The 16,020-nt window shown below is 36.7% G+C and overlaps 1 protein-coding gene and 1 non-coding gene across 4 annotated transcripts in view; one reads left to right on the forward strand and one right to left on the reverse strand.

The window, feature by feature from the left end:
* Window positions 1–219: 219 nt before the first annotated feature.
* The window catches only part of brun (trafficking protein particle complex subunit brun), a 114,309-nt gene continuing 98,508 nt past the window's right edge, over window positions 220–16,020 (reverse strand). For all 3 annotated transcript variants that reach the window (XM_083115507.1, XM_083115506.1, XM_083115505.1), the window contains exons 20-22: window positions 14,814–15,006; window positions 11,316–11,539; window positions 220–5,826 (exon numbers count right to left, since the gene is read on the reverse strand). In XM_083115507.1, the coding sequence (XP_082971633.1) occupies window positions 5,641–5,826; window positions 11,316–11,539; window positions 14,814–15,006 (603 nt within the window). In that variant the 3' untranslated portion in view covers window positions 220–5,640. The remainder of the gene's footprint in view (window positions 5,827–11,315; window positions 11,540–14,813; window positions 15,007–16,020) is intronic.
* TRNAS-GGA (transfer RNA serine (anticodon GGA)) lies at window positions 6,461–6,531 on the forward strand. The gene has a single exon. It is a non-coding gene; the product is annotated as a tRNA-Ser (tRNA).

Consider the following 16,020-nt stretch of genomic DNA (forward strand, 5'->3'; position numbering starts at 1 on the left):
ACCTCAAGCACAGAATAAAAGCTACTGTTGCACGCTTGTTTATGTTTGTTTATCACAATAGAAAACAGGCTGAGGCCGTGCTGTAAATCATATTGCATATATGTTGTGTTTTGTGAATGCATAGTTTGTCCCTTTTAATTGTTAACATACTTTTGATTAACCCTATATTTTCTCTTCTAAAATATATGGAATAAAGTAAACACTTTAAGCTATGAGCATTTAATTAATTTACAAGTGCAATACAATGATTCAGTATTATGGTACTGATATTCTTACATCATTTTCTTTCATGTATAAAAAAGCATGAGTACTGCCAAACCGCAAACAGAATTCGTGTGACTATCTGAATACATGTGCTAGAATAATGCAGCTTGTACTGAAGTTCAATCTTAATATATTTGTATTCACACATATATATACATAACAAGTACTGTATCTACACAGTATGTACACAGTTCTTTTTGGAATATATGCAATTTACATATTTTACACGCACATGCACACACAAATACATACATTCTCACTGATAACCTTTATCTATATATACATATTTCTTGTATAGATCTTTACATCTTACAAACTTTTACAATCATATACTATAAACAATTGATATGATGTGTATGATCTACCACCTGGTCTGTACCGTGATTTGACTATTATACAAAATAAACAATAGATGTCATGTTATAGTTATAATAAAGAGACAATTTCTTTCTTTCATAAGGCACATTCTCCTGTACCACTACAAAATATAGGTTACACAACTTCTGCGTTGAGTCTTTTCCTTACTTCAATGACTACTACCAGAGAAAGGGAAGTAACAAACCATGGCACACGGACAACTTCACTTGCATATGCTAGAACAAAGCAATGTAAAAACCTAATGGTAATACAGCCTTATAATATATATTTTTCTACAAGCAAAGCGAAAAGCTATTTATAGCTCAAGTTGTAAAGTGTAGGATTGCGCATTTTATCCTATGTGATGAAGGAACAGGAAGTTCAAATATTATAAAGAAATTAGTTTGGTGGTGGAATGTTAGGAAGGTAATCTACTTTACCAATGTATGAGGTAAGTCATGAAATAACAGTAAATTTATTCTAAACTTCATGGAGATTTATGCACAATGAAAATTTGTATTTCGGGACTCAAACTGGTTCCTCAGCAATACACCATAAAGGTGTGACGATCGAGCAGTATGCGCCTGCGCAGTACTTCGTACAACATGGCCGCTCCACTGTTGACTTGCACCGTAGAAGAGGAACAAAGTGTTATTTGTTTTTAGTTGTCAGAGGGAGTGAAACCTTCTGAAATCTGCAGCAGAATGAAGGTTCAGTATGGAGACAATTGTTTAAGTCATGGAAGAGTGTATGAAATTAAAGAATTCGCCAGTTGATCTGTCGTTTCACTCCCTCAGTTGCCACGCAAACTGGCCTCCCACACTGGTGTTCATCAGTGACATTTCGTCTTCTGTCTTTAAATCTTTACACCCATTCATACTCTCTCCCCTAACTTAAACAATTGTCTCTGTACTGAAACTTCATTCTGCTGTAGATTTCAGAAGGTTTCACTCCCTCTGACCACAAAAAACTAATAACACTTTGTTGCTCTTCTATGGTGCAAGTCAACAATGGAGCGGGCATGCTGTACGAGCTACTGAGCAGGCACATACTGCTCGGTCATCACGACACCTTTATGTCACGTTGCTAAAGAACCATTTTGAGTCCCGAAATACAAATTTTCATTGTGCATAAATCTCCATGGAGTTTAGAATAAAATTTGTGTTATTTAATGACTTCCCCTCATAGATCCAAACAAGCAATCAATTTCACTGCTCTTCTACTGATTTTTTTTGGCAAAACTGAATGCCTCAAGAATTGTGTGAAAGCCTGAATAAGATGGTAAGATTAGAAGTCCATCTGCCCCTCTTGATATCTTTAGAATACACCTTTATGTAGTTGAAGCCAAGTTATCATTCCTCCCAGTTACTGCAGTCTTATCAAGTACATCTTCCACATTATAAAATTATTCAAATCAGTCAAACAGTCCCCACTGTTCCACAGTCAACTTCACACTCCAATTCTAGAAAAATGTCCCTTAAGGATTAAACAATTCAAGTTATGTCTAACTTATAGACAACTTACTGTGAAGAGTGTAAACCTTATAATGCATGAAAAGATTCAATATTATATTTTGCATCCTTTGTAATTTTATGTTTGCAGTCCATTCAAGTTGAAAAATAACATTGGAAATTTTCTCTATTCAATATTTGTTGGCTTCAGGCCAGGATTCATAAATCGATGATACAATGATATTGTCCTATATCACATGGGCAACAGTACTGCACAGAATATATTATCTACATGAGAAATAACTGTTTAAAAAAATCTACTAATTGCTGTGGAACCTAGATTTTATATTTTTAGAGGACAAAGCTAAAAATAAAATAAAATTGGAAACATTTGTTATTTTGGGACCATCAACACAGAATGCATGAAAATGTAACATTCAACATAAAACTGGGGTTCCACTGTTCTTGCTTATAACTTGTATACTGCTTGAAGACTAATGTATTCTATACAATAAATATGAAAAACGACTAACTGTTCTGCTCTTTCAAAATTTAGTCTAAATAGTAATTTTTTGCAAATATGCATAGACATAATGAGAAAATTAAACAAAACATTTGCCTAATAACATTACAATTCACTTTTGTATCTTAGATATTGTGAAATGCCACAAATGTACTGCACATTAATAAACTCTAAATGTCAATAAATTTCTCTGCTATATTCCACATGCACCTCCTCTATGAACTTGTTCTGATAAGACATGTCTTTTATTACTAACCTTTTCTTCCAAAAGTATTGTTTCTGTAAAACCAATCATAGCTTACACACAAATACATGCAGTGTCTACTCATTTCAGAGAAGCAATGCATAACTTACACCTTATGCTATCACAATTCCATTATTTATACAAAAGTTAATACACTTTTAGCACATTTATTGCAGGTTTCTTTCACAATATTTTGACTATGTCCAATAGTTGAAATATTATGAAAGGAAAATCATAATAAATTTGATGCAGTGTAGTTTTTCTATAAATAATGCACTAACTTGTTTTAATTTTGTCAAATACATAATTATTTCAGTGTTGACACATGTCTCCACAGAAATATGTGGACTTCTTAATACAGGGTGTCCGGCTTAGACCTTGAACATTACAAAACAGTATAACTTTAGTTACATTCAATTTCAAATGAAACTTATTGTTTGTATGGGACTGACAACTATGGCCATTTGCGAGAATCACCAGTACTTCGTGTAACACATAAATTCCAAAATGGCGGAGTTGACGGTTCAGCAGAAAGTGTTCTGCATTCTTTCACTGGCAGAAAACAAATCTGTGAAGCTTGTTGTACGTGCTTTTCGGCGTAAAATCAATCTTCAACGTCACAACAATGTTCTTCCTATTTGAGTATTGCTAAGTGGGATAAACAACTAAGAGAAACTGGAAGTGTTGTGTCAGTGGGCTTGAAGTACGCGAAGTGGAAGGTATCAGACGAAAACATTGAAGTGATTCGCACTGCATTCACAAGAAGTCCAAGAAAATTAATAAGACGTGCTAGTTTAGAGCTCAACATTCCTCGGTCTACTATCCATGACATTGTGAACAAAAGGTCACATCTATGGGCATACAAGATCCAGTTACATCAACGAATTAATCCTGATGATAAGCCTAAAAGACAGACGTTTTCGGACAAAATGTTAACCGAAATTGACAACAACAATGCTTTTCTGGACAAGGTGTGATTTTCTGATGAAGCTGCATTCCACACATGTGGCAAAGTTAACACACATGAGTTTCGTGAAATTATGAGAGACTCGCCAAAAGTTATGTGTGGTGTGGGTTAATGAAAGAGAAGATAATAGGCCCGTTCTTCTTTGCTGAAGAAACAGTGAGAGGAACGAATTATTTAGACATGCTTCAGCATTACGCTGTGCCTCAAATGCCTCCAGAAACCATTTTCCAACAAGACGGAGCCCCGCCACATTTTGCTATCATTGTACGAGAATTTGTCGATAAGCATTTTCCTAGAAGATGGATAGAAAGAGGATCTATTCTAAACCAATTGCTTGGCCTCCGCACTCGCTGGATCTTTCCCCCAGACATTTTCATTTGTTGGTTCATCAAGTTCCTGTCGAGAACTTGGAAGATCTGCGTAACAGAATTCGTCAGGCGATTAACAATGTGACCCCTCAAATGCTAGTGAATACCTGGCGGAATTGGAATATCGGTTCGACATCTACCGTGCCACAGGGGAGGGGGGGCTCATATCAAGGTTGTGTGAAGTGCTGGTGCTGGGACAAAAAAATGCATGAGTTTTTCTACCAAAATGTAAATTTTGTTAATAAAAATTGTGTTTCTCTGCAAAATTATGCTCTTTTGTAATGTTAAAGGTCTAAGCCGGACATCCTGTATATCAGTGCAACATTATAAATCAAGACATTGTAAACCCAGTGGAATATTTTGAAAGGAATGAAATGTACTTACATTTTCTAGTTCTACCACAGATGATTGAGGCCATTGAAATTAATAGTAGAAAAATTAAATACATTGAAGAATTAATTACGTTTTATGAATGAACATAGGAATATACTGTAATCATATCATACTGTGAGTGGTAGTGAATTTATGTTCAATCAGGATGACATAAAATAGATATATTGAAATTATTTTGAGCAACATATAGAGGAACTTGCAGTTGCTGCAAACACACACACACTTATTCTGTAACATATTCCTTGCATCAGATATTTTCTGATGAAAGGAGTGTGTGATCTGAAATGTGTTTATGCGTATGAAGCAAACAAAATGATCAAAGATCTACAAAATATGTTTTAACAGTATTATTATATGGAAGAGTTTACGTCAACTTCAGTCAATATATTTTATTAACTGTTCCATTATCACATGGAATTTGATTTTATATCTAAAGGTTAAACATTATGCTTGCATTTTTATCAGTGTATATATTAATTTACAGTTTAAGCCAGTATTTCTACAAAAAATCTCAAATGTATCAGAACCCTCAAAAGTAGCAAAAACATCTACTAGTTTTTCAAATAATTTCAAATTGAAAGTCCTAGTTTGAAGTCAAACTGAACACGGATATGTAGGTGTAGATGAGTGAAGACTGCTACAATAAAAAAAATATTAGAAATTCTTTACTTGTGAATGAACTTTAATCTGGAGTGACTATACTTCTTAATAAAGATGTAAATATGTACAACTCCTATCCTACTACACATCTCGTGTTTGTGACCTGACACACAGAATTCAAGAATGTGTCCACATACAAAAAAGAAACAATGCAATTGAAGTATCAACACTGAAACAATTTATCTAAGAACGATAAATATTAATGAAAAATTCAACTTTTGTTCAGATATATTTTCAAAATGAAAGACAAATTAACTGCAGTCAACAGCACGAACATATTTCTCATATTTCACAAAAAAAATTACGGTAATATTAAATACAATAACTCTTTAAATAAAACGGAAGACATTTTTTCATGAAACGAATACCACTGTCTGCGATGCCTTCAGGAATGACTCAGTTCTAAGTTCTACTCATGTATCCATAACAGATATTTCAACGGGAGGTATGTATCGCCAAGTGTGTCCTGCATCTGGTATATTTTCATAACAAGCACCTGTCCTTTGGTCTTCTGATGAACACTGGATGTCCACTTTGTACTGTCCAGGCGTGAAGAAAACAACGCCACATTCATGATGCACACTTCCTTGTTCGGCCAGCTGAAATACAAAAGTTAGAGATGTGTCTGTACTCTCTGTGAGTATCAGCTAATGTAGGCACATTTGGGGGGTACGTTGAATTTTCGAGACATGCCTAGACATGAAATGTGAAAAACCAATGTAATTTTGGGGATCCTACACCTAATGGCATGTCCAATGATGAAATGTGGATGAATTTATTTATAAAATACTATGGCTATTTTTCCATGAAAATATTTTTTCTGCAATATTACTTGTGATTGGTGATATCAAATATTATTCATCGCGATATATAGTCACAGACAATACGATATTTTTTTCCATATCGTGATATCAGTGATATATATCGTGGCCACCAAAATAATTTGCCAAAAATGTTCTTTCCACTGTCACAATATTATTTTAAATAAAGTTTGCAAAATTTGTTAATTAGTGCAGAAAATCTGAAATTCGTCGTTCTGGTCAACTATGTATGATAGACATGTGCACTAAACACTATTAGGCTTTGTAGATTTTCAGCGTAGAGATGTCAGGAATCAGGCAACGTTGACATCTATAGTGTTTCAAAGGCAACAGATCCCGTTGCAGTAGCACTTGCAGAGACGATTTCACACAGGTAAATCAGCGCCAGCGAAAATGCAGGGGAAGCCAGGCCGGCTCGGTAGCTCAGTGGTAGAGCAATGGCACGGATTGCCAGAGACCCAGGTTCGAGTCCTGGTCGAGCCTGCATTTTTCGCTGAAAATCTACATAGTACATCTCCTGTGTGTGCCTAATTTAATGGTTTAACTATTAGGCTTATCTGCGAAAGCTAAAAAGTTAAGTTACAGTGGCTTGCGTGGAAAATCCATTTGTCGTTCTGGCTTGACTATGAACAAGAGGCATAAATACATTCTGGCTGACTATGAACAAGAGGCATAAATAAACATTCCACATTATGCTGATTCCCTTGCCTGAACCACGGCATTGATTGGTACTCAAGTCAAACGATATATAACACTGATCCGATATGTATTGTGGAGACGAAGCATATTGGTGACACGGTACATATCGTGAGACGATATATATCAGCAATATATGGTGGCCTTGATATATATATGTTGCCAAAATATCGTGATGATAAACATCGCACAACACTAAATATTACTGAATTTTGAGACAGAAGATTCAAATGTTAAGCAGCATTTCCTCTCCTCTATCCTTTTCTATCTCCAGGGTTGCTATGATTTTTTGATTATGAAATTCCACGACATTTCCAGGTTTACCAGTCCAAAAATGAAACTTTTCAAGTCACCTTTATTATCATGATGTTTGCTTTCGAACCTTGTGTTTTTCAATTAAATATGCAGGTCCAATAATTATTTTGAATATACACTTTCACCACTTACCTTACAAAGCAAATTTCATTCTACACGCACAAGAACACATGAAAATTCGAAGAATAACAAATTACTCGGCTTCAAAAGAGTTGGGTGCTATATTCACTTGCATCTAGCCCTCAGGCTAAGGTAACAGAAAGGTACATTATTTCATCATAACACGATCTAAAAACAACAGAAAATGCTCATAAACAAAATAATATTTTGAACTGAACATTGACAACGGCAAGGCATTTGCTCCCTGCTATTGCAACAACTCAAACCCAGTGTATGCAGCAAATGTAGCAGATGAACTGGCTACACCAGTGCTCCTTGCACACACGGAAACAACAGGAAACAGAAGCCAGACAAGCAGTGAAGCAACAAGTTCCCAAGTGGATAGTGGCAGGGTCACCGAAATTAATAGTACCTCTACAAGTAAGTTTCGTGGTAAAAGTTAGTAATTTGCTTACATGTGTTCATTAAAATAATCTTCGCAAACCATGCAAAATTTAAATTTTCTAGCAAATTTACTGCAATTCCTATATGCAACATAAATTTCTCCAGATGCTGTGTGCTTGTAAAGGTATTCGATTTCTGCACTGCACCCGCAATGCAAGTCTAGTCACGTCAACCAGAGCCAATAACATGAGATCCTACTGTTCAGAGTATACAGTTATATTATTGCACATGCAAAACCATTGAACTGTCCGAAACAAACTTCCTCCCTCCTCAGTTTCAAGAAGGAGAAGAGAACGGGTTCTACTGGTGTGTTCTTGAAGAAAGGAAACTTGTATGTGTGTGTGTGTGTTGGTTGGGGAGGGGGGGTAATGTGAGAAGAAGGAATGGTTGCATAGGGGACTGAAGGGTGGAGATGGGGGAGATATGTATGCCCTCTTCCATTTTTACCATACTGAGGTGCTGGTGGATTGGAGTATGGGGTGGATAATTGCTAGAATAAACCTTTCAATGACTTCTTCCAGGTAGCTCCCACCTAGCCTAACAATTAGAATTTCTGTCTTTGGTTCGAAGATTTGAATCCTGGTGGCAGTTCCAAAAATTCGATTCTGACCCAGGTTTGTGAGGACATTTAGGGAGCTACTTGAAAGCAATACTGGCAGACTCTGGTCTCGAAAGTCAAACAACGCACTGACCGCACATCAATGTAAAGCCACCTGGCAGGTTTTCGCCCTCCTCAGGCTGTTTCTTCATGGAGTTTTTTAGTTTGTATGAGGGGAAGTCAGTAGATATGTCACAAACTGATGTGCGATAGCCGAAAATACTAGTGAGCAGTTTCTAAAGGTGTCATTAGGTGGCAGCATGATCCAGCTTTGATGATATTCAGTTAGCAGTTGCACTCATGGGGAGATCACTTTAAAAATGGTGACCGTGCTTGAGGAGTGTACATGGAGATGGTACGGGTGGAAGAGATGATTTGAGTTGACAGGCAAGTGACGATAGACAGCATAGCAACTGCAATATGGTGATCTCAAGGTTTAGTCTGCAACGTAATGCATGATCATTTGAATTTCTGAAAAGTGTGCATACGGCTGGCAGCAAATGCATGGTGATGTTGAACACGAGATGCGACTGTGGCTGGTATAGCAGCCCAGACTTTTATGCGGCAGTGCATCGATGTTGGTGGAGATTATATTGCAAAATAAAAACTGTATTCAGGTCAATATCTCGCTTAGTATTAGTATTTTTTTAAATGAACATTTGTGACCTACTTATTGACTTGCCCTCGTAGATCATCATAGGCAAACTAGAATACACTCTCCCAAAATGTAGGCATATAAGCCATATGCCCTCGATTTGATATTTCCCCGTATTTTTTTCCAGCTTGGTTCGCCAAAAAATGTAAAATCAAGCTTCCACTGTAATATATTTATATATAATTAATGAATCTAAAAGCTTGATTCTTAACTTTTATGTGGATTAGCATCTACTTCCCGCATAAATTTTACTATCTGGTCAAGTGTGTAACTTTTCCCCTTTCTGTTCTCCAGTAGCAACTTGAAAACGTGCACTAAAGGAACCACTGTTCTGTTTTTATTATGGAACACTGCAAACGTCACCTATCGGCATCTTTTTAATGCACGTATTTTCACATCGCTGTTACATACAAAAGAAAATGAGTCTCATGTTATGAACAACTGCAGCAAATCTTTCTTCTCAGATTCCATGCAGCGCACTGCCTCTCATTGCCTTCTCTGTGCCACCGCCATGCCTCACTCATCTTTCTAGCAACTCGAGACCGACCACTGCAATGCGCGCCTATCCTGTTTCGTATTTGAAACTCACCTTGTGTAAGAAATGTATACTTCTGTGACATTGTTGTAGAAATGCATTGCATAGAAATAAGGTTTAATGAACACATTTTTAAATTATATTTTGCCAGGATCTACAGTAATTTACATAAGAAGCAGTCTCAATTGTAATGAACTTATTAAACAAATTTCTGTGTAAAGCCAATATTTCTCAAACTTCATTTTCTGTTTCCCAAACCAAAAGACATATCATGGTGGCCACTCTAGGACCATGATAAAATTCAAGTATAATTCCCGGTTTTCTCTATTTCAATCTTACCCATCACTGCCTCTCACCACCCCCACACAAATATATTAACAGTCTGTGTGATTCCAATGTATCTAAAAATTCTAATTCAATTCAATTCAATATTTAAAATATTTAAGGTGCAGAGTTTACACTTCCCATTTCACATACTTAGATAAGCAATACATCTACAAACAAAAGTGACAAATGTTACAGGATATACACCTCACCGCTCACGAGAAGATCTCCAAAAGGAGAGGGCATGCCGAGGGACAGGGGAAGACTGGTCTATTTGCAGATTTTAGGGGTACAAGGAAGTCTTCCGCTGCAGTCATTGTCTTTGTGGAAGTGCTACTGCGCGTGTGTTTAATTGTGATTTCTTTGGGATTTTTCGTGTTTTTCGTGGTGTTGCAAGAGTTATGGTAGTTGTACATTATTTAGCCGTGTTCTGTCGGAAACGTTCGAATAAAAGAAATGATCAACAGTGTCGATATGAAACAATCATCTCCAGAATTTTCATGCCCAACCTAGACCGACAAAGTAATGTTTACCATTGTTGACATTTGTAGCTTTGCACATTTAAGTGCAAATAAACATTCTCCGCTTTCGCAACTCTTTTTATCTTTTTCTCTTTGCCATTTGCTTCGAACGCCAGTATTGTAACAGCCAATTCAGTCGTTGAAATATCTTAAAGATTGTAGTTAGTACAATCGGCAGGCACTTTATTTAAAATAATAGAAAAATCGGTGTACTCTGTCAAGAAATCAACACCAGATTGACGATGATCATACCTTTACTGCTGCTAATGTGGATACCCCCTGACCGTGCGCGGACCGTGATTTGAGCGTAAAGCCTTAAAGCTTACAGTGAGACCACAGCGATTGTTTCGGACGGGTGCACTCCCCCACCCCTAATAGTGGAGTCGCCTGTCGCTACGTCACTTTACTTCCGTCAGGGATCTTCTCCTGAGCGGTGGGCTGTACTAATCTACGAGGAATTGTTAATTGTATAAGAATTTCAAACTCAAATTTACCTAATAAACTTCAAAATATCTTATCTTGTAATAACCATCCATCTGTCTGATAGTTTGTTCTGCAAAGGACAATAACAAAGTAAACGGACTGGGAGAATTCTGTTTTATTTACCACGCAGCTTTCCTTTCCTTTCTCAATAAAAATAAAAGCTAAACTGTGAAAAACTTGCCTCAGGGCATTTATAACTATGTATAAATGCAATGTGATTTGGATTAATAAAAAGTTAGTGTTTCCCATCTACGTAGAAAAATTCACGCATGATTCCTGGAATTCAAAGAATTCCTAGTGAGTAGCCACACTGCATAGTTTCTTACTTCAACTGTGTGTTGCCCAAAATATAAGACATGTTTTGGAAAAAGAGGATTTTGTCCGAATGTTACTGAAAATGGTTCTCCATAAGCAGGTAATGTTAATCATTCACTGATCCCATTATATAAAAATAATGTTCTGAAGGTCCATGTTTGTATTGATACATGAGTAATTTGATTGCTATCATGGCTATAAATTTGCACAGAGTCAAATACCACCAGCAATCTAAGTATTAAATTTGACAGAAATACTCACCTCAGGAAGCTGCACCCTGTCTGCTCCTGTACTTGCCAATCGTGTCTCTAACCTGTAGTTATTCACGCCATTCTGATGATCCTGGTAGTATTGTATTTTGAGTATCATGTTGCGAAGTGGCCGATCCAGGAAATTTTGAACCGTTATTCCCAACTGCAACCACTCTCCTAGGTGGCATGGAACTTCTTCTTGTGGCTTTACTGCCTGAGAATTCACAGTCACCTCTGAAAAATTGCAGACAAACAAAATCAAAATACGATCCAAGCCTGAATGCAGCAGATGTTTAACTACTGAAATGTTCTATGGATATTCTGCATCTAATGTTACCTATATTAATAAAAAATACGAGAAAGCCTGGCATTACAAGTAGAGTCATTTCAGATCAGTCCCCGAGTTTCCACGTTAACTCAAAATGTATTTTCCATGAGAATCCCCTGAGTTTTCCAGAGTACTCATTACTAGCGGCACATATTTTTGGTAAACAAAAAAGCAAAATTTCGATACGAGAACAGTCAATTTCGGGTTCAAAAGCGGTAAATAAAATAAAATTTTGCTTTATAGCGGTGAAAAAGTGGTATATAAAATTACATTTTGGGTTTAAAAAATGTTAATATAATCCCAAATTTGATTAAAAACTTCACTATTACACAAAATAAACATATCCCTTCTAATAGCACATTAAATCATTACCAGAATATTAAGTTTATTCCTGTATAAAGGAGTCCATTTTTGCTTCTCAAATATTTACAGCAGAATTAATCTATTTTCCAAGAATTGCATAGCTCACAGGATACTTCACACTTCAGAAAGTGTCACCTTTGTATATAAGTGGTAAATTTTGTGTTTAAGAGTCTATTTCGCATTTTGCAGTTCATTTCGCATAATTTCATGACAAAACAGGGTACAAAAATGCAGCTCACACCTTTCAGAAACAAAAAATTAACATTAGAATGTGTTATTTCACATTTCGTGTTTTTGTCAAAAATGAAATATGCTTGCCTCTACTCATTACACAGTCAACTCCTACTTGAACCTTCAGTGGCCAAAGCCTTGTACAAACGTATTCCCATTGAAGACACAGCCTTCTCAAGCACATGTTTTTCAAACTTGCTGCGAAGTACAAAAAAATCGTAGCTCAGCTGATTGTCGTAGAGAGATGAAATTGGTTCAGTTTTCTTTCTTAAAACTGTCTTTAGCGGAGGTAAAATTTATACATTGTGCCTACCAAAAATTAGCTTAAAAGGAAGAAGAATAAATTTTAAAAAAACAAAAAAAAAACATTGGCACTTTGCATGACCCTGCGCTCCCACCCCCAATAGGCTGAAGTGAATGAAAAAATATAGTATGTAGCAGTGGTACATTCTTAAAACCATGCAAAGTTTTGTTGAAATCAGACTGGCACTTCTTGGCTAAAAAAAAAAATAACACTGTATAAAGTGGCAGGGTGGCCAGCTTACGAAACAATTTCCGGGAATTTTGATTCTAACATCGGTCCTATGGATTTTGGATGGAGTGAATTTAGAGGGAAGCACAGCAGAAATTACAGCATTCAAAATATTGTGCATAATTACGGAAAATTTCGAACTTTGGGCCCTTGTCCCGTTTCACCCTCTACACTATCAATTGTCGCACATTTCTTAAAACAATGTTTTCTTTTTTACTCCTACATGTAGAAATTAAATTTTCAAAAAGATGCAGTAATTTAGAATAGCCCTTTATCCCAATAGGAAACAAAGGACTTTCAAATGGCACTTGTTAATAATATAATGAACATATTATTTTGTAATTCGAGTGTGTAATACCTTTAGAGGAATACTAATGAACCAAAAAGACAGAAGTGAAATATAGTGTATAGTTTTCAAGAAATTGCATCCAAATTTTGCCACGTGGTCTGGGCAAATTTTGAAAATTAGGCCTTTGCCCCTGTATACCCCCTGGACCCTTAATTGTTGGACATTGGTTAAAATGCTGCTTTTTACTCATTCTTACATGTAGAATTTATTTTTTTCACAAAGATGCAGTAGTTCAGAAGTTAGAGCCATTTATATAAATTTATCCTATAATATTACAGGGTTAACGAAGGGAAACAAAGGGCTTTTCCAAATGGTGCTCAATAATAAGAGTAACAATGGATATATTGTTTTGTAATTTTAGTATATCATATGTATACAAAAGAACAAAAAAGACAGAACTGAAATATCATGCATAATTTTCATGAAATGGTGCATTAATCGCTGCCGTGAGCTGCTGATCGATATACCAACCATCCTCCCTCAACGGTAATGCTTTCTAGGTTTTGAGCGAAACCATCTATACGCTAAAGGCTAAGTAGCCATATCATCCTCACCTTCATTATATTTCTTAAACTATAACTTCTTAGTTGCAATTATTATTATCAACAGGCACGACACATTCTAGTCCTTCAATGAACTTCATTAGGATTTCATCAATTAGATGATTTTCCCCCGACATTTCCAGGTTCTCCAGGTGGGTGGGAACCCTGAGTACTGTAGATCCTTAGTATTACGTTTTTTAGAGTACCACAGATGAAAGAATTTTAAATGTGGGGAAAATGTAAAATCTGGGGAAATTTTGCAGTTGCTACAGCATTATAGGGCAAAGAGGAAACTACTTGAAAGCAAATGTATCTAGTTCTTGATAAAAAACTTGCATTTCATGTCTGTACTTGTTGGTATTGGCAAAAAAACTGATATTGGTCTAATCCTATTATGGGCCATGGTGGTCTAGTAGTATACCTTCCACGTTGGAGACCCAGATTCGATTCCCGGGTTGGGTGATCCAAGGTCAGAATTTTTCCAGTCTTGTCCCAACAAAAGCAGCTCTGGGGCTCACCTAGCCACAAATAAATGGGTACCCAGGGAGGTAAAGGCAGCTGGAGCATGGTGCTGATCACATCACATCCAAAATGGCAGAGATCGGGAATGTGTTGGGCCCACATCCCCTAAATGTGCCTTCATGGCACAGTGCTATATGCATGGGGAATTTTACCTTTTACTAATCCTATTACAGTAAAACCTCGTTAATCCAGACCAAGATAAGCCAGACTTCGCTTAATCCGGACGGGGGAAAAAAAACAACAGAATGCATGGTTTTAAATGTGGCTAGAAGTTAACAAGAGAACTTCCCAAAGAAAAGGCAGCCAACCAGTGATGAAATTCTGTTTCCCGCAGACTTTGTACTGTTCTGTATAGTGTATTTAGGCATATGCCTTTTAAATAGACCATAATAAACGTGTTTGTTGCTATAAATGGAGTTTTAATACACTTTCTACCTTTCTACTGTTCTTTTAGGATATTTCAGTTAATCCAGACTTTCGTTAAACCAGTCAACTTATCCCACCCCCATTAGTGTGGATTAACAAGGTTTTACTGTATGTTAGTCAATTTTCAGAAAAATGCATAGGTTACCATAACATGTATGTTTTCTGTTATCATATTACAGTTGTTTCAATGTGTTTCTGATGTCTTTGCTACTCACCCCACTGAACAGGAGACATCCTGACAAGGTCCAACATGGCTGGTGTCCAGGAAATCCCTTGCAACGATGCTTTGCCTTTCGTCTCGGTTGACAACAGGTTCCAACGTAAATCTACTAATGCTGCTATGTGTTCACTACATATCCGATCTACTTCTGCCTGATCGTCTGCGGATACGGGGCCATCTTGATACAGCTGTTAAATATATGCATGGCAGTTTTTAAATTCCTTTAAATACAAAATACATACATTGCATTTTACTAGGGCCCAGTAGATACTGATTTGTTGTTTGGAATTTACTCATAGGGGCAAAGGGACTCATGAAATAGCAATTTTTGTGTAAAGTTCAGCCTACAGAAAACACATCTAGAAATTCCTCTCTACTATTGGGCAATATATTGTTAACATGACATTTTGCGATGTTGAAAAAATATCACCCTGGCGACATCAACTAGATGATACATCATCACAATATTTTGATATGCAGGGTGAGTCAAAAGTCAGCAACCATAGGACCATACGTCAGTGGTTGGATGACCAGTTTCCGGGTAGGTGGATTGGTTGGTGAGGCCCCAATGAGTGGCCAGCAGGGTCTCCTGACCTAGCATTGATGGATTACCACATATGGGGGCCACCTGAAAGCAATGGTTTATTCCACCCATATGCGCGACTTACACCATCTGCAAGGGAGGATAACCGAACATGCTGCACAAATACAGCCTGCCACAATCCTCAGTGTCCTGAAGTGCGAGCGTCATCTGAACATGTGCCTTGCTGAAGAGGGTCCAACATATTGAGCATATCATATAGACAATATAAGCTGAAGTGAAAAACACTATGGTTCCTGACTTTTAACTCACCCTGTATATGGTGGCCAGAATATAACAAAGTGTGCGACACATTTCAGTTCTGAATAATAACAGCCTAGATGTAGACACATGCAAAGTATTGGTATTAATTGATAGAAAAACTCATAAAGTTTCTTTCCAGATTACAAGTGAGTCCATAGACAAGGGAAATTTTTACAGTAATTGAAGAAAATGGAGACTCCACATGAGAAAGCTCAAACTGTGTGCTGGTTTCTGGAAACAATCGATGACACAAACGCAGAGAAACTTCAGATCACATTACCAGAAAGATCCTCCTTCTAGAAACAGTATCCTTCACTGGAAAAGTTTTTTTCTTTTTAAAACGGGGAGTGTCTTTGAT

Source organism: Lepisma saccharinum, chromosome 30, assembly GCF_977018435.1.
Source record: "Lepisma saccharinum chromosome 30, izLepSacc3.1, whole genome shotgun sequence".
Classification (NCBI taxonomy): Eukaryota; Metazoa; Arthropoda; class Insecta; order Zygentoma; family Lepismatidae; genus Lepisma; species Lepisma saccharinum.